We start from the raw sequence: 26,249 nt of genomic DNA on the forward strand, positions 1-26,249 counted from the left end.
TTCAGATTGCAGTTTTCCAATTTGGGGTAAGATAAGTGGAAGCACTGATTTATCAATAACTCTATGATTTATGGCCTGATTAATCTTACATATGGCCATGTGAAGCTGCCTTATTCTGAGTTAGACCATTGGTCCATTTGGTTCAGTATTCTCTCCATTGAATGGCATTGGCTCTCTAGGGTTTCAGGCAGGGATCTTTTCCAGCCCTACTTGGAGATGCCATGGATTGAACTTTGGATCTCTGCAAGCAAAGCAGATACTCTCACTTACTTATGTACATTACCTTAAACATGATGTCTAGTGAGCAAGAAGAACTTAGTTGTGTGGTTTCAAATCAGCTGAAACCTCCCTCCACTTGACCCTCCCCTAAGCCTCACCCCTCACGAGGCCCAAATGGACATGACACCCCTGAAGACCCAGTTTACGTTAGGCATTGGATGTATGAAATTGCATGGCGTAAGTTCTTCTTACCCACCCAACATCACAACCATTTCTCAGAGATGTTCATACTATGTGTATCTGTGTCCACACCACATAATGCAGATTATGGGTTGTATACTAAGGAGGACATGTGAAAACAAGATAGCTGTTCTGCATATAGCTGCACATGCACGTCAATGAAGTTTTATGCAGGAAATTTTATGCAGTGTGTGGAACACTTGCAAAGACAAATCAGGTTTCCATTCAGATTTCTGTATCTAAAGACCTCATGCATGTGCAAGCCTCATCACACAAGTGGGAGGAGAGGATCTAACCCTATGACATTTGGATTCAGAATATACTTTTTCTAGAAATTGCAACATTCTATTTTAAAGAGTCTGTTTCTCATTGGTTGGTGTGAGAAGTTGCAAAATATAAGAACATAAGAACATAAGAACAGCCCCACTGGATCAGGCCATAGGCCCATCTAGTCCAGCTTCCTGTATCTCACAGCGGCCCACCAAATGCCCCAGGGAGCACACCAGATAACAAGAGACCTCATCCTGGTGCCCTCCCTTGCATCTGGCATTCTGACATAACCCATTTCTAAAATCAGGAGGTTGCGCATACTCATCATGGCTTGTACCCCATAATGGATTTTTCCTCCAGAAACTTGTCCAATCCCCTTTTAAAGGCGTCTAGGCTAGACGCCAGCACCACATCCTGTGGCAAGGAGTTCCACAGACCGACCACATGCTGAGTAAAGAAATATTTTCTTTTGTCTGTCCTAACCCGCCCAACACTCAATTTTAGTGGATGTCCCCTGGTTCTGGTATTATGTGAGAGTGTAAAGAGCATCTCCCTATCCACTCTGTCCATCCCCTGCATAATTTTGTATGTCTCAATCATGTCCCCCCTCAGGCGTCTCTTTTCTAGGCTGAAGAGGCCCAAACGCCGTAGCCTTTCCTCATAAGGAAGGTGCCCCAGCCCCGTAATCATCTTAGTCGCTCTCTTTTGCACCTTTTCCATTTCCACTATGTCTTTTTTGAGATGCGGCGACCAGAACTGGACACAATACTCCAGGTGTGGCCTTACCATAGATTTGTACAACGGCATTATAATACTAGCCGTTTTGTTCTCAATACCCTTCCTAATGATCCCAAGCATAGAATTGGCCTTCTTCACTGCCGCTGCACATTGGGTTGATACTTTCATCGACCTGTCCACCACCACCCCAAGATCTCTCTCCTGATCTGTCACAGACAGCTCAGAACCCATCAGCCTATATCTAAAGTTTTGATTTTTTTGCCCCAATGTGCATGACTTTACACTTACTGACATTGAAGCGCATCTGCCATTTTGCTGCCCATTCTGCCAGTCTGGAGAGATCCTTCTGGAGCTCCTCACAATCACTTCTGGTCTTTACCACACGGAAAAGTTTGGTGTCGTCTGCAAACTTAGCCACTTCACTGCTCAACCCTGTCTCCAGGTCATTTATGAAGAGGTTGAAAAGCACCGGTCCCAGGACAGATCCTTGGGGCACACCGCTTTTCACCTCTCTCCATTGTGAAATTGCCCATTGACACCCACTCTCTGCTTCCTGGCCTCCAACCAGTTCTCAATCCATGAGAGGACCTGTCCTCTAATTCCCTGACTGTGGAGTTTTTTCAGTAGCCTTTGGTGAGGGACCGTGTCAAACGCCTTCTGAAAGTCCAGATACATAATGTCCACGGGTTCTCCCGCATCCACATGCCTGTTGACCTTTTCAAAGAATCCTATAAAGTTCGTGAGGCAAGACTTACCCTTACAGAAGCCATGCTGACTCTCCCTCAGCAAGGCCTGTTCGTCTATGTGTTTTGAGATCCTATCTTTGATGAGGCATTCCACCATCTTACCCGGTATGGATGTTAGGCTGACCGGGCTATAGTTTCCCGGGTCCCCCCTCTTTCCCTTTTTAAAAATAGGCGTGACATTTGCTATCCTCCAATCTTCTGGCACCATGGCTGTTTTGAGGGACAAGTTGCATACCTTAGTCAAGAGATCTGCAACTTCATTCTTCAATTCCTTAATAACCCTTGGGTGGATGCCATCAGGGCCCGGTGACTTATTGATCTTTAATTTATCAATGAGGTCTGAAACATCTTCTCTTTTAACCTCTAGCTGACTTAACTCCTCGGTCAGGAGGGGCTGTTCGGGCAGCGGTATCTGCCCGAGGTCTTCTGCCGTGAAGACAGATGCAAAGAACTCATTTAATTTCTCTGCCATCTCTAAGTCTCCTTTTATCTCCCCTTTCCCTCCCTCACCATCCAGAGGGCCAACCGCTTCTCTGGCGGGTTTCCTGCTTCTAACATATTTGAAGAAGCTTTTATTATTCCCCTTAATGTTGCCGGCCATGCGTTCCTCATAGTCTCGCTTGGCCTCCAGTATCACCTTCTTACATTTCTTTTGCCACAGTTTATGTTCCTTTTTATTCTCCTCATTAGGGCAAGACTTCCATTTACGGAAGGAAGCTTCCTTGCCCTTCACAGCCTCTCTAACTTGGCTGGTTAGCCATGCGGGCACCCTCCTGGATTTAGTGGAACCCTTCTTTCTTTGCGGTATACACCTCTGCTGGGCCTCTATTACTGTTGTTTTAAGCAGCCTCCATGCACTCTGGAGAGATTGGACTCTTTTTACCCTCCCTTTCAACCTCCTTCTAACCAGCCTCCTCATTTGAGGGAAGTCCGCCCGTCGGAAGTCAAGGGTTTTTGTTAGAGATTTGCCTGGTATTCTTCCGCCAACGTGCACGTCAAAACGGATCGCAGCATGATCACTGTACCCCAATGGCTCAGTAACGTTTACATCTCTAACCAGGTCCTGCGTACCGCACAATATTAAATCCAGAGTCACCTGTCCTCTGGTGGGCTCCGTGACTAGCTGATCTAAGCCACAGTCATTTAGCACGTCAAGAAATCCGGTTTCCTTATCGTGACCAGAACACAAATTGACCCAGTCAATATGAGGATAATTGAAGTCCCCCATGATTACAACCCTGTCCCTCCTTGTCACCTCCCTGATCTGTTTCCTCATTTCAAGGTCCCCATCAGATTTCTGGTCTGGAGGACGATAGCACGCCCCCAGTATTACATCGCTGCACAAGCCTGGTAATTTAACCCACAGAGATTCTACGGTGGAGTCGGACCCACCTTCAATCTCTACTTTGCTGGATTCTATCCCTTCCTTAACATAAATGGCCACCCCACCTCCAACACGCCCCTGCCTGTCCCTCCTGTAGAGTTTATAGCCCGGGATTGCGGTATCCCACTGATTCTCCGCATTCCACCAGGTTTCCATTATGCCCACTATGTCAATATTTTCCCTTGTCACCAGACATTCCAGTTCTCCCACCTTTGCTCGTAGACTTCGGGCATTCGCATAAAAGCATTTGTACACAGAATGCCCCAGGATGAGCTGCTTATTTGCTCCTTTGTCCCCGCATCCTCTCATTGTGCCAAACCGTCTATCACATCCCATCACGCTACCTTTGCCAATTTCTTTTCCTACCCTGCCTTTGTCTTGTTGTTCTCTAACCTCCCCATCTCTAACCTCCCCATCTCTAACCTCCCCTATGGGATGAGGAGTCCCGAACCGGATGCCCCTCGGCTCCTGTCGGCCTTCCCCCAGGGATCAGTTTAAAAGCTGCTCTGCCACCTTTTTAATGTTATGCTGTTAATATAACAGCAGCATCACTGAATCCATAGAGAATCTTGGCTTTCATGCAGGTTCCCATTCTACCTTATGGTTCTCAGTCCTATAGCTAACCTGTACATATGGTACAGAGGCAGTCATCCTGCCCACGTTTTGTCTCTTTCTCCATCACTCTTTTCTCTGCACCAAAATATCCTGGATTCTGTCAGGGAATATACAACAAACAATATAAAAATATACAGGTTGAGACTAATTATTTGCATGGGATCTGTTCCAACTCTATGGAGTTGCCATCATGTGGATGGCAAAAAACACACTATAGCAAATCTTTTTAAACAACAAAGTTCCTTTGCTCCAGTGATTGAAAAACAGCCTTGCTGACCTTTTGACTCTAAGATAAGAGTCATTAAGAAGACAATCCATCAACCAGTCCTCTTCCAAGAGCTTAGAAAGCTTAACTCAGCCCCTCCCTTCACCAATGCAAAGCGATCACCTTTACGTGCTCAGGGCGAAGGGAGGGGTCCGCTGGAGAGAGAAGGATTGATGGATTGTCAGCCAGCTGCCCCCCCCCTCTCATTAAGGAGGTTATTGTTAAAGGATTGTTCAGTTTTTTAAACTGATTTTAAAGGGGTGCATTTTTCCCCCTTCCAGGGATCAGCACATTCCTTCTCATTTGCAGGGGCCATTCGTGTTGAGTCAAATCTGTGTATAAAAAATCCGTGTATAAATAGGCTGGACCTGTATAAATAATATACATTATGTAGCTTTCCTAATTTATTTTGAGCACTGAAGTGCCTACAGGCATGTGCTGACACTATACTACCAATATCACCTACATAGTACACTGTAAAAGTGTACTATTGTCATGTCCATCCTGTAGGTGGGCCAAGGGGTGGAGCTTTGGTCTTGCTGGTACGAACTGCCCCGGTTTGGGTACGACATGGAAGAAGGCACGGGACTGCGAAAAGTGGTCCACACGTCTGGTTTAATTGTGTCACTGATTTGACATTCATAAGGGAAAAAGCAGGTCGCGTTACATCACAGAAACCCACCTCCAACATCCTTCAACATGAGGCGTGATGCAGTCTCTGGACCCCGTCCTGGAGTTGCTGATGCCTTGAGGATAATTATAAGGTAGCTTCCTATGTTCTCATCGTTGAGATGGGTTATAAATGCTTTGTATACCATCATGCTGATAAGGCGTATTTTTGGGAATTTGTTTTCCCAGGATGGTACCCTAGTGCTCCAGTCCTATACACACTTACCTGGGAGTAAGTCCCATTGAGATTGATGAAATGTAGGGCCCAGTCCTATGACCCTGTAACTCTGGCACTGGAGTCCATTGCTGGTGGTGTTGTAAATGTTCCGTAAAGCACAATTACAGCACTAGGCAAGAAGGGAACTTTGGTGCTGGGCCTCAGCTCTGGGAAGATGACTCTGCAGTTCAGCTGGCAGTAAGTCTTGCTGCTGGCTGGTGGAGCACCTTTTTGGGGTGGGAAAGGGCAAAGGGAAGGTGGAATTGAGTGGGGAAGAATGGAGGAGGGACCAACACGAGAGGGGGTGAGACAGCAGAGGCCTCTTCTGCAGAATGCAGAGCTCTGTTTTGGGCATGCAAGCCTGACATGGAGCTCCTCAGGTCTGTACCAGTGAATTAGCTTAAGGGAAGTCCCCTTCCCCTCAGGAGAACTCCGGCAGCTTCCTGGCGTCTACGGAATTCAGTGGTCACCTTTTTGGTGCTGCTGTTCCTCCAGGCACCAGAAAGCATAGAATTGGGCTGTTACTTCTTAATAGACATACCCAGGTTGTGCTGAAAGGCAGCTAATCTCAGAGGGCCTTCAACAGAGCGCACTCAAATCAACAAAAGGTCACCTTTCCACTCCCAGTCAGAGGTTTTGGATCAGGCTTGAAGAATGGAAAGAAGGAGTTGAAAGTGTTTGCTTAAAAACAGTTGTAATGAGGGCAAGTGTACTTCCTAATTTTCGTATGAGGTGCAACTCTTGTGAAATGGTAATTGCAGTTAACATGCGTACAAACGTAGTTTCAAAATGTTCTTCTCACTTCCTCATTTTCTCTTCTTCTTAGACCTAAGTTGGGATTTCTGAATAATGATTTAATATTTGGAGCTGCATCTAGACTACTCAAGCCTTCTTTCCCCCACATGATTAAATTGCATGAGTAGAAATATAATTTTAAAAAAAATACTCAAAGGAAGCATGCAAAAACAAATGGAAGAAATACAAAAAGAAATGGAAGAAAGAAGAAATACACATAAGTGATATGATAAATTATTTTATTTGAAAATGTATACCCCGCCTTTCCCATGCTGAAGCTAATGCCCAAGGCAGCTTATAAAGTTACACAATAAAATAAAATGTATAGCAACAATAAGTCATTTTTTAAAAGCCCACACACAGCAGAGTCATGCAGGGGAGGTAACTATTTTGTCCAGAAAGAAAGTGCCAAGCCACAACACAGAGCCTTTGCAAGCCAAGCCTCTGCACAGAGGTGCAGAGGGCAGACATCAGTCTGTCATCCAAATGCCTGATGAAACAGACATCACCCACGAGGGTGGGGTGGGTCTTCATTCCCCTGGAAGAGAATTCCATAGTTGTGGTGCCATTACAGAGAAGGCTCACCCCTGCACTTCCATCCCTATAACTTGGGACAGAGGTGTCACCACTGTGTATACCACAACTTATATACGAGTATACTTACTGAAATAAAGCCCCTCTTCCTATTTAGATATAATAAGTAAGTCCTCAATCTGCTAGATCAGTGATTCTCAAACTTTTTAACAATGAGACCCGCTTTTTAGAATGACAACGTGTTGGGACCCACTGGAAGTGATGTTATTAACCTAGAAGTGATGGTATGGCCAGAAGTGACAATCAAGCAGGAACATTTTTAACATTCCCCCCATACAACAAAATCAGATCAATCGAGTAAATTAAAATGCTACAGTAACTATAAGTTGAAAAATTTATTTAAAGTAAAGAAGAACCCTCCTAACCCTCCCAAGTAGTGGCTGATCTGTTTTTTTAAAAAAAATCTCCAAATATCCAAAAGACTGCAATCCTTTCCATGCTTACCCAAGAGTAAGCCCCATTGACTAGCATTGTTAAAAGCATATATAGTACACAGTAGCCTGTTAAAAGTACAGTTCTGTAACATTTCCCCAAATGCCATCACATACCATGGTAGCATCAATATATTAAACATAAAATGCACAATGAAATTAATGGGGACCCACATGAAATTGGCTTACGATTCACCTAGTGGGTCCCAACCCACAGTTTGTGAAACATTGTGCTAGATATCAAGTTAATTTTAAAAAGTGATGAAAGACTGAAGCAAAAATCATTCTGATCACAATTTGCTTTCTGATTCCAATTTTATGTTGTCTCTTTTTCATATTTAAAATCTTGTAAACCAGGTCTTGGAGTCTGTCCATGTCATCTGAAAAATGTCAAGGTGTTTCTGAAAAGTGGGAAGAGCAAGGGAATTGTTTAAAAGGCTTTTACAAAAATTGCAGTTTGACTGTCATAATTTTGTCTTGGACTATTAAGTTTATAGTATAATACCTATTTATGAGAATAATATTGCATTTCATCACATATTGGATGTTCAGCAGTAATTGAATTATTGTTACTTAATACTGCCTTACTACAAAGGCTACAGCATTTGGGCCTCTTCAGTCTAGAAAAGAGGCACCTGAGGGGGGACATGATTGAGACATACAAAATCATGCAGGGAATGGACAGAGTGGATAGAGAGAAGCTCTTTCCCCTCGCATAACACCAGAACCAGGGGACATCCACGAAAGTTGAGTGTTGGGAGAGTTAGGACAGACAAAAGAAAATATTTCTTTACCCAGTGTGTAATTAGTCTGTGGAACTCTTTGCCACAAGAAGCAGTTATGCCATCTTGTCTCGATGCCTTTAAGAGGGGATTGGACAGATTTCTGGAGGAGAAGTTCATTATGGGTTACAAGTCATAGTAGGTATGTTCAAGCTCTTGGTTTTAGAGGCAGGCTGCCTCTGATTGCCAGATGCAGGGGAGGGCACCAGGCCACAGGTTGTGTCAGTTGTCTTATGTGCTCCCTGGGGCATTTGGTGGGCCACTATGAGATACAGGAAGCTGGACTAGACGGGCCTTTGGCCTGATCCAGTGGGGCTCTTCTTATGTTCTTATGCATTATATTAAATAATAGTGTCTGTCTGCTTTGTTCTAAGTTTGTTTGCTGATATTGAGTAGAAAGTGTATTATCTGAAAGCTAAAGGGGATGGAAGAGTAAGAGATGTTTGGGGAACCTGCAGCTTTTCACCTGGGAGAAAATCTCTCTTTCCGTTATAAATTGCGTGAGGGAGTAGTATTGTTTTTGCCTGCCTCAGGGAGATAACACTGTCTGTGTGACAGCATCCACTGTAACTTTTTTACCCCACCTCATACCTGTTCATATGTGTAGCAATCAGTATTCGACAGAGTGAAGGAAAGAGATAATGGCTGCCTTAAGAGGCCTGGAAGAGGTCAAGAGAGAATGCAGACATGTGAACAACATTAGCACTATTATTGTTGGGAAACAAACTTGGGGCTTATATGCTTTTTTCTGAGAATAAGTTCCGTTGAACACTGTGGGACTTACTTCCGAGTAAACATGCATGGGATTGTGCTATAAGTGGCAGTGCAGGACTATGAGGGTCCCTCAGGATGGAGAGAAAAAGGAAACTTAACAGGGTCAAAAGAAAGATGGAACCAAATCTGTTGGGAAGGGACATTAGGTTGGCATTGGCTCAATTGTTCAATTACAATCAATATTCTACAGTTCCACACATGTTCCCATGTGGTGGTCATCCTGATACTGAAAAGGTAGTGTAATGTATTTCAGTGGAACTTCCAAGTAGGTGTGCACCGGACTGCAAGCAAAGGGAAAAGAAGAAGCAAATGTAGTTTCTGAAATTTGGATAAAATACACTAGCAGCCTAGAGATGCGCTTGATGGTAGCTAGTGAAAGTGCCTGATTACGTTCTAAATAAATTACCTTTTTGCAAAGAGAAATGACCTTTCTAAGAGCCAAATTAAAAAGCAATTTTTAGGAACAAAATTGCACTAGAGCTACAAAAGAGCACCAGCAAGTGCAAGTAATTAATAACTTACTTAAATTTTTTGCAGCTGCCAGGACATACTGTCTAATTGGGTGCAGGGCTGTAATTTGATTCCTGCTCTTTTCCAAAAAAAATTCACTAGAGCTTTTATGCTAACAGAACTTTTGACAGTGTCTGAGAAATAACAGAAATTGTTTGTAGTAAATTAGTATTTTCTTGAATAATTTTTTCTACCACAAAGACCAAGACAAATCCTGTGAGAGCGATTTGGAAGAGCATTCATAGGGGAGGGCACTTTAATTTACATAACCTGCCATTTTTTTAAAAATAAATGATCTAAACAACCCCAATAATAAGCATTTAGACAATTATGAAATGACGGGCATTTAAAAGATTTAAAGTCTTGGCTGCGCTTTTGATCTTCTATTTAGTACGCTCAGAAAATTGCTATTCAGCCCCTTTGGCTTCCATGCAGTTTAGAAAAGCCAGTGGTATAGTGATAGATCATATGCTTTGTCCCAAATTCAATCCCTGCCATCTCCAGGTAAGGTAGTGTAGACAAAGTGAATTAGATGTACCAATGGTCTGATTCCTTTCAGTGTTCAGTTTTGGAAATTGTTACAAGAGGGACACTTTAAAAGGAGCAGCATTGTATAAGAGTAGGTCAAAGAAAGAAAAGACAGCTTGCCTTGAAGTTTTTCACTGCCTTCTATGGCTTAGTTTGTAGGCCTGACTCTAGCATCTGACATTTGCTCTGAATGTTGCCCTGTTCTTGCTTGGTAATTGGAATGCAGTGGTGTTATAATATGACCCTGGAATTCAGAATCATTCCTGAAAGTAAATAACTGTACTGATTGCTTTCAGCACACTCCAAAGAAGATGAGTCAAGGACCCACTCTCTTCTCTTGTGGAATTATGGGTAAGTAGGAGAAATCTCTTCTTTTCCTCACTTGCCTGTCATAAATTCACATTATAGGGGTGTGTGTCTGTGCAGCAATGCCTTTGGAGTTGATTTACAGTGTTTAAGCAGGCCTTACTTATGAATAAACACTTTGGTTTTTTTGTTGCAAGCTGAGAAATATATTTCCTGATTTCTCATGCACTTTTCTTTCAATCCCATATGGCTGAATGTTGATCTGTTTCATGTTACACAATATGGCACTCAGCTGATGAGCTCTCTGTGTGTAAATTTCCAACTGGCTGCCCAGTATGTCAAACTCTTTGTGACCTCAGCCTCATCTCAAGTTTTGTAGAATCTAGTAAATCATCCATCCATTCTCCAATCTAAAACACATGTACTTAATTGGGGCAATTGATGGGGAACAGAGTCCATGTACAGCTTTTTAGAATCTTGAAAAATCAGCTAAGCAGCTGATCTGGTATATTCAGGTTTTGCATTTATTGATGCTAGATAATCACTTATTCGCAGGTATGAAATAGAACCTGCATGTCATTGTTGTGTGATTCTCTGCTTGCTGCATGCTTAGATTTTTTTTTTAGTTGCTGAATATTTTGAGCCTGCCTTATTTTTTTTTCCTTGAAAATGCTTTTGAAACTCACGTATTTTTATTGTAATTCGTAAGGTGAAAGAGAATTCTAATCCATGATGTTTACAGCCAGCAACAATAATCACAACAATCACTGTTTAATTGGTATTCTTGTGCTGCTGTCAACAATGGAGTTCATACTGTACTGGCACAGAGGCTGCCATCTCTTTGAACAGAGATGTTCTATTGAATTTGCTGACGTTTGGGGTGTGGCTGGATGCTCTTGAAGGGCTAGCAGTTTTTGAAAGACCTAGCACTGCATTGTATTCATTAGTTTCTTATGTGGTTGGGCAATGACCTCTGGACCCAATTAAAACTTTAGGTAGAGTTTGCGCCAAACTACCCTATAACAAAAGCCAGTACTTTACAAACAAGGATTTTGTTCCCAGCATTCACAGGCATTATCCTCATTAGTATTAACGGGAGCTGAGTGATTGTGTGGAGAGAGACATTTCTCAGGCTTCCAGACAGGGAAGTCATCTGAGATGGGGTGTGGGGAAGAGGGAGACAAAGTATTTTTGATTTAACCTCAAATGAAAGGTGCAGTCTTCAAAGTCAAGAAGTGAGAGAGACAGTCTGTTCTCTTTGTGTTCCTTGTAAAGAATGAAACAAGTAACAAAACAAATCAGTTGATCAAAGAAGATGATGGGTCCACGCCTAATAAGCTTGTTTTGCAACTAACTTTCCATAAAGCTTTTTTCTTTTGAGCTGCACTAATGCTGTTCCTTATTTGCCAAAGGATCCTGTTTCCAAGGGAACCTAATCTTACCTTGCTGACCATAGCACCCTTTGTGCAGTTGTCTTGTCTTGCCCAATCAAGAAGAGCAAATCCCATTGGCATTATTTTTGCCATGCTTTGCAGTTTTGGGCATCCTTCCCAATGCTTTTTTTTCATGATGGCTTCCAACTGGCCCAGTTTAACCAGCCAAGTCTTTGTTGAAACATGCCCAGATAGGTTCAGAGCTGTGAATTTCAAACTGCTAGACTATTTCCGATTAGATAGTTGAGTTGTTGCTTGGGCAAAGGATTGAGACAAAGACATCCTTTCACATTTGGATTAAGATTTGGACCACTGGGAAGTCACATGGGACATCTGGGGATTGGCGTGAAAGCTTGGCTGGTTTTCTTGTCTCCTCAGTCAGGAAAGATAGGGTATCATGAGAACTAATTATCCATTTGGCTTTCAGAAACTGTGGAAACTAATAAAGCTGGTCTATCCACAGACCGGGGAACACTGCCTTGAGAGAGGCATTGAGTTGCCCTGGCATTAGACTTATATCGTTCTGTAGCCTAGGCCACCATGACTTTTGAAGCATAGACTAAGGCAAATTGGGAATGGTGATTGATGTTTAACTCCTGCTTCATTAAGGTATGGGAAAGCTTTACTTTGGCCCTGCCAGCAATAACCATCTTGCCTCATGGAGGAGACTAGACAAGCCAAACACTTTTGTGGAAATTCTTTGTCTTGAGTGTAAATACCCCTCCCCTTGGTCCCATTTTTGTTCTTAGACTCCATTAATTACCCACAGTTTACACAGGAATGCTTCAAACAACTCAGCTTGATAAAAAACAAAACAGGAATCCCAAATGACTGAAAAAATGAAACAAAAATGAGGCATGCTTTTCTTAAATCACAGTAACCAAAAATCAGTACAAACCCTCAATTAATCATTTGCCAGCTGCTTGCTGTGCTTGTGAGCTGTCTACTTTAATTTGTAGGCTCTCTTCTCTGTGCCGATTCTCTAGTTGCTTTTAGAATTCATAACCATAATCCCTACATAAGTTATTGTCGTTCATATTATGTTAATTACTGCTAGGAGCCTGTCATTAGTTTGTGAGGCTTTCAGGGAAAGTGCAGTTTCCCTTTTTAGGCTTTGTTTTATTTCCATCTCACTGTCACTTAGTGTTGCCCACTGACATTGTTGAAGGATGCCCCTGTAAAACAAAGGAGTGAAAATATAACTGGTATATCAGTGGGAGACATTTGGACAAAGTATGTACCTTTTAATGGACAAGAATAAGAAACATCTTTTTAAATTGAATCCTTAGGGCTGACTCAAGATCTTCTGGCACCTAAGAACTCCTTTGTTTATCATCACTCTAATCAGGGCTCTCCAAACTTTTTGGCCAGAGGGCCACATCAAATGTCTGGCATGGTTTTGAGGGCCGGAAAATATAAATATAAAATTTATATAAATAAATTGGAGATGGAACTTAGATGTGTGAATAAATGGATGGAAGTTGGACAGCCTGATACTATACCCCACAAGTCCATAGTATGCAGTTGCACTGCATGCTCCACAGTGGAAGGGATGACCAGACTGCCTGGGAGAGGTAAGTATAAATATTTTAGACTTTCCTCTCTGTAGGTTGCCTGGCTGTCATTGGGCCAACTTGGACCCACACTGGCTCTTGCTGGTATAAGTCCAAGGAGAGTCGGGGGTGGGTTTGGGCTGATAATAGGGAATAGGATCCAGAGCACACTGTTGCTGCTGAGATTCACCACGTCCTACCACTAAACCACCGGGTTCCTCCCCCAAACTGCCCCAATCCTCTCACGAACAGTCCAGAGCGCCTCCCTCCATCACCTTACCTGCTCTGGTATGGCCTGAGTGAGCTGTTGGCAAGTGCACAGAGCCTCTTGCCATTTGTGGTGGCTCCAGAGTGCCCAATGGCAGCACTACTGCTCCTTAACTGGATGTATGGCAGTGGATTGCGAGGTCTGTTGCCGTAGGCTCAGGACAGCATTGGGCTGTTAGTGAATATTTAATGCAGATATCTGTAAAGGCCTCAAACACCACCTGATCCTCCATTCAGTATTCATTCAGTATTTGCCAAACAGCAGCAACTCAACTCCTTAAAAAAAAATTATGGTAGTAGTAATAAAATAGAAGATTGTTTCTGGGCTTCATTCTACTGAAAAAGAATGAAAGAAGAAAAATATATTGCTTTAAATTCAGCCTTGAGCAAGAATAATTTTGTATGTCTTGCTTGAGTAGCTCTTGAATCATGTGCAAATAAATTGTTGCTGTTACGGACCAGGATTTTTCCTTTATCCTTCTAGATGGCCAGTATTACATTTCTTTAGTCAAGAAGGATGCAGTTGTAGTGGTTGGAGGGTCACAATGAGAAACTGATTTAGCATAACAATTGGGCAGTGTGTCTCTATAATTTCAAAATGTGATATATTCTGTGTCAGATGGATGAAATGAAGCAACTATAAAGGCAGGACCAATAGCTACCTCCTCCTCTGTAAACAGTAAAGAAAAATGTTGACTATAACTCCCAAACTATTTTATCCAAAGTAGTGCTGCCAGTGGGAAATTGGGCAATTCTAGGTTTTTTATGTTTTGAAAGTTCAACAGATATAAATTTTTACTTTTCAGAAAGGCTAAACAATACCTTGCCGTGTGTATGTGTATATGAGCTCAGAATGCACTGAAGGCACAGAACCTTTCAACAGATGTTGAGAATGTTGGTTCTGTAGCTTCTTAAGAGTGCCTGAGATAATGGAAAGACTGAGGAAGTGGAAAAAAATATAGTACCACCCATATCTGTGGGGGATACATTCCAAGACTCTACCACAGATGCCTGAAACCATGGATAGTAGTGAACCAGAGGTTCCTAAACTGTGGGTCCTGGACCCCACCAGTGGGTTGCAACCCAGGTTTGGTTGGTTGAGATACTGACAGGGTAGATTAGGCCATGTGCATCAAGGATTAAACAACCAGCTACTGGGGGGGGGAAGCACTCCTGCCCAATCACCATTATAGCCACAAAGGCTTGCGTAGCTGGTAAAGTGAACCTGCTTTTTCAGGTGGGTCTTGATGCTAAAATGTTTGGGAATCACTGCTTTATACAGAACAGTATTTTTAGCTGGCAGGTGTTAAGACTCAGAGGCATACTGCCTGGGTGACGGGCTGGTTGGCTGCTTTCTTGTTTACGGCTTCTGAAGCGCCTCCAGGCTGGAGGGAGGGTGAGGCACTGCAATCTGCTTTTGAGATGGAAGGAAGAACTTTATGAAATTTAAAAAAAAGATTTTTAATCCTCAGATAACTGAACTATGCATAACGCTGGATATGGGACCCACGGATCTGGGCGAGGGGTACTCTATTCCTCAATGAAAAGTATATGTTCTTAAGTTTTAATTAAAACTGGACCAAAATCTAACTCACAACTTAGCAGCAGCACCTGCCAGTTCTAATGTTTTTCCAATAAACCTGAAGATTGACCTCCATGAAATGGAAGATGTATTTGGTAAATCCCATCGATCTCATTTCAGTTCTGAGTCAAATTCACCAGGCCTGGAATAAAGATGACCATTTTGGAACCTACAACCCAGCATGCATCTCACATCCATTGGGGTAAAAATATAACAATAAACTAAATAATCAACTGTTTTGTGCCTGTTAGTGGTACTGTCACAACACTGTGCCTGTATGCATCTTCTGCTTCCAGTAGGTCAGCCATGTTGTTTACTGGAAATGCATTAGAACTGGCAGGCCAAACAACAGTGATCTGACTAAAGCTGACAGAAATTTAAGACAATTTAAGACAATTCTCAAACAGGTTGAGAAAATTATATCTGTATGGTATATTAGTCAGCTCTGGTTTGGGCGATTTCTCTCTCTCTCTTTCTCTTAATCACAGCTGGCCCACCCATGAGGCCAATTGAGCTAGTTGCCTCAGGTTGCAGATTGGCGGGGAGTCAGCCTCCATCTGCCAGCCCGCCTCTACTTCTGTTCTGGCTGCTTAGATTTGAAAAAGAAGAGGGTAAAGGAGTAGAAGAGGAGACTGGCAAATGTAGAATGTGACTCTTCTGTCTTCCACACTTTCTTTTCCACAGCATTCCTGTCTTTCTTTTCAAAGCCTGCAGGAGGAGAAGCATCAGCGGCTGAAGAAGTGTCAATAGAATTTGGTGTGCTGCCTTAGGCGCCAGGGAGTCTTGGTCCCGTGTGTGCGTGCACACCTGTTGATTTGGACAAAGGCATGGCAGACTGCAGTCCTTCATGATGTAGTTTTTTGTTGTTTACTTCTCTGTCAGTGCAGCAAGCAGTCACTTCCCACGGCTTGAAAGAGCTGCAATTAGAAAGTGCCGGTTCCAACCTTTTCATAATTCAAAATGCTTTTTAATTTAGAATTAGTCACTGGGAATTTTACTTCAACAACTTTGCCTCTGGGTTTTATATGGGTGTCATTCTGTAAACTTCGGTTGCTGAGCAAAACTATTTGCTTACTGCTTAGAATTATTTGAATGGAATTTAATGAGATCTTATTAATGTGCATGCCTAACTTTTCCTGGCACTCTTTCCTCAGCCCTTCTGCCTATGTCAAAAAGAATCCTTGCTATGTTGTCATGATTTTAGTGAGCGCTATGAAAGGACAAGAAGGAAAGTGGATGTACATGTAATAAATGATTTTATTACAATAGGAAATAAAACCTGCCTTTGTTTCATCCTCCTTTTTTATTTACTTGAAGTACTTCTGTACCACATCTTCTGCTAGTTCAAAGTGCTACAGAAAAAATAACATCAAAGCCACAAATATAAAGTGCATATAGGTTGGCAACCTTCAGTCTTGAAAGACTATGGTATAAGCCTATAGCACCTGGTATTCCCAGGCAGTCTCCCATCCAAGTATTAACCAGGCCTGACCCTGCTTAGCTTCTTAGATCAGGCATGTGCAGGGTAACAGTTGCTGCCTTAAAGTGCATAAAATAATGTTAAAATAAGAAGCAGTAACATTTCTGTAGTTTAAACAGGTACAGAAAAAAAGTAGTCCCTCTAACATTTTCAGGGTGAAGGTTCCATAGTTTGATAGCCATAACAGAGAAAAGCTCAGCTCAGCTCCTACCCATCCTATCCTACTATAAGGACAGAATAGACAACAAGACTTAGGGCTCAATCCTATCCAACTTTCCAGCACCGATTCAGCTGCATTGCAGCCCCAAGGTAAGGGAATAAATGTTCCCTTACCTTGAGGAGGCCTCTGTGACTGCTCCTCCCCTACTGCAGGATGCAGTGCATGCCACATTGGTAGGATTGGGCCCTTAATGATCAGACTGCAACCTACGGGTCGACTTATATGGTGGGGGAGATCATCCTTAACTATGATGGTCACAGCCCGTGCTAGGCTTTCAGGACTACAACTGGCACCTTTCATGTATTTTTGACAGGAAATAATATTCTCACATATGTGTTACCTACATTTAGCTCTCCAGGCCAATGTAACCATGAAATTAAAAAATAATTCCACTTTTGCGGCAGCTAATGTTCAGTGTCAGTTCATGCTATCAAGATGGTGCATTCAGTGGTGTAGCTAATGATCTTGTAGCCTGGTGCGAAGTTCAAAATGTTGCCCTGGAAGTGATGTCACAACCGGAAGTGACGTCACGCTTGGGCTTTTTAAAAAGTGAAAATTGGGAGGAGTCCATCTCCCCTCCCCAGCGGCTTACCACCCACTTGCTCTGCTGCCTCCCCCTAGTCAGTGGCATTGCTAAGGCATCTATCTGCTACCCGAGGTCAAAGAAAATTTTGTAGCTCCCGCTCCATAATAAAATCAAATTTAATTAAGTAAATAAAAAGTTATTGGTTCCATGCTGTATCATAATAACATCTCATTGGCACTCAGAACAATCAGTCTCATAGGTCAGTTTTGAGTTAAGAAATCCACTTTTTGTTCCATAAAGGCAGTTGTGTCTTCATTTTCTGGTTAATTGGCTATAACTTTTGATAGAATAGAGATATTCTAATGTGGTTTGTTTCACTGCATTTTGTATGAAATTACCTTTCCAACATGATGGTATTATTCATACATACCAAGATTTTCACAATTTTGGCCACTAGTGTCAAGCTCAGCTTGTTACCCCCCTTAAGCTTGATGCCCGGTGCAACTACTGCCCTGTGTACCTCCTTAGCTACGCCACTGGGTGCATTTTGATGGACTGCATTGGGGACAAGTGCCTTGAATCTCTTGCTAGGAGACTGGAGAATTGGCTCTAATGTGAACTGCAATAGGGGTTGCTTGCCTGTGTTTGGCAGAAACAGAAGTGTATATGTGTGGGAGTAGCCACACCCTGTTTCAATCTTCTTTAGTTTCTTTTCAGCCCATTCTTATACTTTGCACTTAGTCACGTGGTCCCAAGTAGAAGTTATTCAGTTTCTTTGGGGAATAGCTGTGGAGGTCTGAGGGTCTGAGCAGATTTTCAGATGAGAGAGCAATTTCTTATCAGGCAGAGGTGTCAGAGGTCCTGCCCTCCCAATGTTCAGCTTTTGCTGAATATGAGGAAAGCTTATTCTTACCATTGAAACCTGGAACCTTGGAACTCTCTTCAGACAAGAGGTATGGGGAGGACAGGGGGTAGGGCTAAATGGAATGTTGTTGGCAGTCAGTGGCATCTAGGGTTTGCGTCACCCAGTACGGGAGGCCAGTGCTTCACCCCCATGATGGACCTTGTCCCATGCAGTTGCCGGGGCAGTGTCCCGAGCAGTAGACATGGTGATGCTCCCACTGTTTTTTTGTGGGTTTTTTGCTGTAACATTTGATAGAATAGAGATATTTCAGTGTGGTTTGTTTCATTGCATTCTGCATGAAATCACACATTGAAAAATATATAATATGATGCTATTATTCGAAAATACCAAGATTTAAAAATTTTTGGCCAGTGGTGGTGTCACCTCTGCATCACCTGGTGCAGCCTGTACCCCCTGCACCCCCCCTAGCAATGCCACTGGGCAGAGTGCAGGGCTACAGCACATGCTCCTGGGAAAGGCCTCACATATTCCATTTCCATGGGAAAGGGAACAATTGAAGAGAGCTTCTACCTCTGAAACTACCTCATGGAAGTTCCGCATGACTTACTGCCAGTAATATATACCTATCCTATATGAAAGTATCCAGTTTTAAGAGCCATCTAAGGTGGTGGTCATCACCACATTTTGTGAGGATTCCATAAATCAATAATAAATTTTTTAAAAATAAAATAATTAATTAATTAATAATAAAATGTTAATAATAATAATAATAATAAATTGAAGATGCATGTTGTGAAGAAGTACTGTGGATGACCTCAAGTTCTTGACTCTTGAGAGAGGGGGAAAAATAACACAACTTAAAAATTTTTTTTTATAAACTTCTAGCTCCCCTCAATCACTTCTTTTCTTTAAATTAAAAAGTGCCAAATAGACAAGGTAGTCAACAAGGTTTTAGTAGTTTTCCTCATAGATAGGAGGTAGTTTTTCTTATAGATAAGGTAGTCAAACCCCTTGATAATTTTGGTTGCCTTTTTCTATGCCTTTCCCAATTCTTTTTGTTTTTTAGATAAGGTGACCCGAACTCTACACTGTATTTCAAGCAGCATTAGCAATATGCTCATCAAAGACTTTTCATATACAGTACCTCATCATTAACTTACATCTGATTTTCCATATGATGTCCTTTGTTTCATTTTCTGAAAGAAACTTCCTTGACTTCTGTAGCTTCCTTGACTCTGTTAACCACTCTGGCATCCTTCTGAACTTGGTGTAATTCTTAACCTGTAGTATACATTCCAACTGAATTTCTGTTATTGTGGTATAAATAACCTCCAGGAGGCTTTTGACCCTGTTGACATTCCCTTTCAACTAGTCCCCTCATGTTTTAGAAGTTCCCCCTTTTGAAGACAAACACGACCATGTTGGACGTGCTTGCCAATTTTCCACTTCTGGGCATCTTAAATTTGATAGCACTGTGGTCACTGTTTCCAGTTAGTTCCACAACTTTTACATCTTAGACCCAGGTTCAGGATACCACTTAAGTCCAAGGTCACATTTCCTCTGGTCAGTTCCATAATTGCTACAAGTTGCATAATTTATTTCTGCAAATTACTACTCCTGAAGGGGAAGGGCAGAAGAAGGGTTGTAACTTGTCCTATCCTGTTGGCTCCAGCATTAACAAGAGAAAATAAACATCAAAAATGTGGGACAGAAGTGGAGTACTGGAGAGAAAATCCATATTTATCTTCACTAAACTGCTGTTGATTTGAAAGAACCCCTTTTTAATATGGCAGATTAAAGAAATGATGAACACTTTGGAGAATACCTATGTCTGAATAAAAACACTGGGTTCAGTTGATCGGCAAGCTGCTTTGTCCTTTGTGTGGTGCTTTGTTTTGCAGTCAAATGTTCTTGTTTCAGAAAAATATTTGATTGCATATGTATCCTGCTTTTATATAGGGCTACTGGTGATTTCCTCCAAGGACTAACCAAACGGCATCATACTCTTGGAGATCATTCACTTAGTTCATTCTGTTCTCATTTTTTCAATTTCCTATTGAAACATAGAATCATACAATGTTAGAGCTGGAAAGTATCTTGGAGGACATCAGGACCAACCCCCTGCTCAGAATGGGCAACTGTGACAGTATCTTTAACAGATAGCCTCTGCTTGAGAATGTCTAAATGAGAGCGAGCCCATAACTGCAACAGGCGGCAGATTGTTGCAATGCCAGACAGCTCTTTACAGCTGGGAAAGCAGGAATACTGGTGTGGTTTTTGTTCTTTTTAGGATTGCTATCAGTTAATTACCACCATTAAATTCATTCCACAGCAAGAAACCACATCTTTCATATAAACAGAAAGGACAATGAAAAGTACAAACTGCTGCTTGCCTTATGTTCCATGCATAGTAAAGTGCTACGTGAGCAAACGAATTACATGCAGGTGCTTCACTCCAGAGCTGCATGATAAAATACTGGCAAAGACTATACCATGTGCTATGTACAGTGTGTATGCCTATACCCCACCCTGCTTCAGTATATTGAAAAACCCATAATTGCTTGAAGAATAATTGCAGTAAATTATTTGATACAAATGGTGTCACAGGAAAATATCCTAGAGAAGACTTGAGCAGAAGGATAATACATTATGTATTAAAAGGAACCATAAAAGTATTATCACTCCGCATTTGTATTGGCCTAGTTAAAGTTGCATGAATGTTTTAATTACAAATTCTTATTTTTCTGTGGTTAAGAAATTCAGTTGATAAAATCTGCATGATGTCAGCCAACAAACCCGTTTATATTTCTGGTAGTTCAAAGGGCGGATGGCAATTTTAAAGCTGCAGGGAGGAAACAAAAGTTCTCTTCCTTGGTTCATGTTGCTGACTTTCCAAATAGGTATCTCATCCTCAGTGGTGGTTCTGTGCTCTTTAATAACTGCATGGCAGGCAGAGGATTGCCAGGTATAGCTTTTAGTCCTGCTGTAGACAGTGTAGAGGCAATCTTGCCTTCATAGAATTTGGGGTGGGGGCTGCAGCTGATGGAAGAAACTTTTTCATTTCAGTATAACTTTAGTAAATCATATGAACTATTCAGAAAGAGAGCTTGGGAATGGAATTAAAAAATGAAGATGTTCACTGATGATGGACTTGTCTAATGGTGTCGGCAAGTGTGACAGGATCCAGCCCTTCCACCTGCATCCTGGTGCTTCTGCCTGAGGATTGCACATACTTCTGGTGGAGACCAGAAAATAGGATTTGGCTGTAATTTAAATAAATGGTTTATATCCACTTTTCTGTATTGAGTTTCAAGTATTTCTTGAAAATTCTATGAAACGTGCATAGTACCTGATTGCTGTTGCAATTCAAACCATCTTGGTTTTGCAAATAAACAGATACCTTTATACCACTTAGGAACATACTCCAAAACTTTGGATCATGTAGCCCCACGTGCAATGCATAATTATATCTACTTAGTGATGAGAGACAGGGTTTCTTTTTTATTTTTTAACTCTATACTCATACAGTTCATGGTTATTAAGTAAGATCACTTATTTTCCATAAGCAAGTAATACTGAGCCAAATATTGTTTCTCAGTAAGATGGAAAGTACAAATATTTTGGTTGCTGTTTTGTAAATGCTTTTTGGGTTATGGCTAATTATTCATAATTGACAACCGAACATGCTGCATAGTTCAGGTAGTTGAAGGACATAATATTGGAGTATGAGTTCATCCAGGTGGGCTTCATGTATGATTCTGGTTCTATACAGTAGAGCATCCTATGGGTTCTGCCTTATAGCATCCTTATTCTCTTTCCAATGTAGGTTTAAAAATTTACTGTTGAGAAAGGTTTCCCTGGAGTTGGTTAAATGGTTTTATTTTTGCATTGCTGTGAACTTCTGAATTATAATGTATTTCTGTTGTGTTTGGATTGTTTAATTTTTCATACAACTTTTATTTTGCTGCACAGTACTGAAAACTTTTAAATTAAAAAGTATTTCATAATATTATGAATATGGATAGCAATAATTATAACTGAAGAAAAGATTCTTGTTCTCTTTAGAAGAGCACTTTGTCTTTGGCTACAACCCAATACACACTTACCTAGCAGTAAGTCCCACTGAATTCAAAGGGATTGACTTCTGAGTAGACAGGCATAGGATTGTGCTATAAGACCTGAGAAATATGAGGGCACCAAAGGAATGTCTATATAAATACATGTTTATATAGTAATAAAATACAATAGCTAGGCAGAATCCTTTCCTGTTTCCTATCTCTGTGACTGAAAATTGCTGGTTTAAAACTGGATGATGCTTTTTGAAAATATACCAAATTGGCAGTTTTTAAAAAAACATTCTGCAAAGTAATGGAGAAGGATCATTTTGTTCTAACGATGTCTCTTTGAACTAAGCGTTCACATCTTTCACTAGACATCATTCCTCACATCTGTTTTAAGATGCAATTATGCAGTATTATTTTAATGCCGCTGTTTTAATATCAGATGGTATTCTTGTCATGGGTAAGTACTGTCACTTCCTGTCTTAAGGCAAATTGAGGTGGGAAAGAACCCACAGTGAATAGCACAGTGCTGAAGCAGCAAGATCATTTTGCTTGCAAAGGCAACCCAGTCTGCTTCAGCTGCAGCAGGTCTTTCAAGCCTAGCCAGTGGCCTGCTTCAGCTGAGCCCTTGGTGCAGCAGCGGTCTAACTCATAAAATTATGTCGTCAATAAGAAACTAAAACTGGCTTACAGCTTTGTTCCTTTAGTGGACAGCTCTGTATTCCTTCTCATCAAGCATTGCCAAGTCTTGATTCTTTCCCTAAATTTCACTCCCGAATGCCTTTCCAAGGAATGTGGACACTGATTCCAGTGTAAGAGATGATTAACATGTTCACTTTTAAGATAGAAATGTCACCAAGACTCAGACTCATGTGGCAAAGCTGTCTTGTAAACTTTTGATTTTAATAGGTGGGGCTTTTCCACAGGTAAGTTTTTACTATGTGCAAATGGCCAAAAAAAGCAACTTTGTGGTGATTCTTCTAAAACAGGCGTGTCCAAAGTTTTTGGCAGGAGGGCCACATCATCTCTCTGACACTGTGTCAGGAGCCGGGGGGGGGGGATAATTTGAATAAATTTACATAAGTTTACATATACGAATATATTAAAGATGAACTTATATGAATGAATGATGGTCTTGCAATAGCTCAAGGCCTATAAAAGGCCTTGCACAAAGCAAGGCTGGCCTTTCCTTTGCTGCTGCTACTGCATCACAGTCGTGAAACAGCAAGCAGCGGAGGAAGCCCTCATCCCACAGCTCACATGAGAGGTCAATCAGTTGCCCTCACACTGAGAGCAGTTGTATTGTGCCAATGTGGGCTCCAACAAATCTCCAGAGGGCCAGAGGCTCATTGGAGACTGGGGGCTCCCTGAGGGCCGCATTGAAAAGCCTTGAGGGCCACAAGGGCCCCAGGGCCAGGATTTGGGCACCCCTGTTCTAAAATAAGGTTGTGCAAATCGTATCTAGGTCTCAGTGTGTGGTGTGAGAGCACACAATGCAGCCGTCTTGCTATGCTAAAGTTAAACAGATCATGATCAGTGTCTAGCTAGGAGATTGCCCAGGAATCATGTGTTCTTTCTGTGGTGGTAGAAATTTGGATAAGTGACATCATGGTACTAATCTGGTTTGGATTTTGAAGGGGAAGATCTTCTACTCTAGTTTAACTGACCCCCCCCCCCCCCCCGCTAATTGTGTGATACCTGTTGAGGTCTGGTGCTTCCGTTACCTTGTTCCAACCTCTGGGGCTTTAAATGGATAGGAGCAAAAGCTAAGACTGTGTATCGAAAACATCAGCTTCCCTTCTGTAAGTTCTCCTGTATCCACCTCCAAGGCTGAATGAAGCCTCAGTGTAGTCTTCTGATCATACCTTTGCTAAAAGAATTATGACATCATGAGAATGTAACTAGACAAAGGGTGTTGGTTTCCTTCTGTAGCAAGTAGAAAAGCCATTTGGGGGATCACAAAGGAGCACCCCAACAGCAGCTGTAAGTGCCAGCAGCATAGAAATATTTTCCTGTGCTTGAGGTAGCAGTAAAGAAAATAGTCAAAGGAAGCTTGGGAGGAGCATGTGGAATGGGGGGGAGGGATTATGTTTGCATGCCAGCAGTTAATTTTGAATGAAAACATATCTAAAAGATAAAATGAAGGCCTGGAGGCATTGGTATGATTTAGCAGAGGCTTTCTTCAAAGGACTTGGTCTCTAGATTACAAAGGAGAGCAGCAAAGAAAATGACTGATTCCCCACATCCTTTGCTGATAACAGTAATCCCCTTTTCTTCGTACTTATATTATTACACCTATTGCTTAGCAGGCATCTCTCCAACTATATATTGATATTCAATGCACACACTGCTCAAGAGTAGAATTTCTCCTTATTCAAACCTTCATCACTCAACCTCTGAATCCCCCATGTCACTCTGTTGAAATAGCCCTTTCATTTATCCAAATTGTTATCATGTTGAGATTGAGCTGGATTCAGTGCACAATTAAATTTGCATTCTAGTGACTTGGGCTTGTCTGTAAGCACTAAAAAAACACGGATGTTTATCAGCATGAATCATGTCAAAGAGAAATGATCTCAGTCTATTTTAGTCTCGTGCTGAATAGCATCGTAAGTGGGCTTTCAGATAGGGTTAAACCATATTTCATGCATAAGCAGTTTCAGTTCCAAACCTCTGATTTTCTTTGTTTCTTGAGAGAGAAGGAAAAAGTTAAAAAAAAAAGAGAGAATGAAAAAAAAGCAGCACTCACTGATGATAATAGCCTAAAACTGGTTGCCTTTCTCTGCCTCTTGTTACTTAATGAGGCTAATGTCAGCCGCATTTAAGCCAGCAAACCTTAATAGCAGTTAACCACAGCAGAGGCAGGTGAGATGTCTAAATGAATAAGCAGCCCACAGTGAACTGTGATGTAGTTACAGTTCTGGTGTCTTTTTGTCCACAACAAGCCTGAAGCACTTCTAGGTGGAAAAACCCACACACGCACACATTGTTCATAGCCTTTTCAGCTCTGCCAAAAAATAGCATCTTCTGCCAGAATGAAAAGAGCAAAGGGTTGAAAATGGCACCTGAAGTTACAAATCTAGGATTGTTCTATGAATGTGTACTTTGACATTTGTAAGTTGATTTGGAACAGCTATAGTTTAATAAAGGTAATACTTCCTTGTCTGAAAGGAAAACAAAGCAAGGTTTGTTAAATAAGGGTTAAATAAAGTTGCTGTGGCTGGCCAACATCAAAATATATGTTAAAAAGGTATGTCCCCGGCTTTCCTTCCAATTTCTTACTATGAAAACTAACATAAGAAGAGCCCTGCTGGATCAGACCAAAGGCACATCTAGGCCAGTATCCTGTTTCCCATAGTCACCAAATAGTTTCCTCTGGGAAGCTCACCATCCCTGAAGGCAAATAGCCCTGTTGCTTTTCTTTAATTGATATTCAGAGGCACTGGATCTAATGTATAGCCATTATGACCAGGACTCATTGATGGAATTATCCTCCGTTAATTTGTCCAATCCTTTTATATTTCTATCACAGCTAGACTTCTGGCAGTAATTTCTGTAATACAGCATGACGAATGTACTTCTGTTTGTTCATCCTGAATATGTCACCTTTCAGTTTCATTGAATGATTATCCTGGCATACTGAGAGACATCGTAAAATGGGTCTCTGTTTACTTTTTCCACACTATGAGTAAACATTTATGCACTTCTGGATTCTGAGATTGTTTGAAATTCCTGAGGGAGTGTAACACCTAAAATTTCTGACTTCTTAGGATTGACTTTGGATCGAGAGACTCTTCTAAATTGTTTCAGTTAATGAGATATGACCAACACTGAATTGATAATATGAAGATATTTTTGCAGACTATGAAGTCACAAGTATGAACTCTTTTATGTAGTGTCCAAAAAATTAAAATGGCAACTAGCTTCTCCCACATTATTCTGGCAGTTTCCATCCTCCATATCATCTGTTTTAGATAAGAGAAATGCTTTTTCCTTTAGTGATGAGTTTAACTTGTAAATCCATGTCAGAGTTTAAAGTTGAGTTAGCCATTTCTTCAGTCCTTTTCTAACTCATCCCTGCTTGTATTGCAGTTTCAGGGGACTGTTCTGAGTAGCAGTCTCACCACCAGAAGTTTTTGAAAACTTGAAAACATTTATTTTATTCAGAAGTAAACTCAC

General features: G+C 41.5%; 1 protein-coding gene across 3 annotated transcripts in view; it reads left to right on the forward strand.

Annotated features, from left to right (window-relative positions):
- The window catches only part of FAM53B (family with sequence similarity 53 member B), a 149,273-nt gene that overhangs the window by 44,162 nt on the left and 78,862 nt on the right, over positions 1–26,249 (forward strand). For all 3 annotated transcript variants that reach the window (XM_066620969.1, XM_066620970.1, XM_066620971.1), the window contains one exon: positions 10,074–10,128. In XM_066620969.1, coding sequence (XP_066477066.1) covers positions 10,074–10,128 — 55 coding nt within the window. The remainder of the gene's footprint in view (positions 1–10,073; positions 10,129–26,249) is intronic.

Source organism: Tiliqua scincoides, chromosome 3, assembly GCF_035046505.1.
Source record: "Tiliqua scincoides isolate rTilSci1 chromosome 3, rTilSci1.hap2, whole genome shotgun sequence".
Classification (NCBI taxonomy): domain Eukaryota; kingdom Metazoa; phylum Chordata; class Lepidosauria; order Squamata; family Scincidae; genus Tiliqua; species Tiliqua scincoides.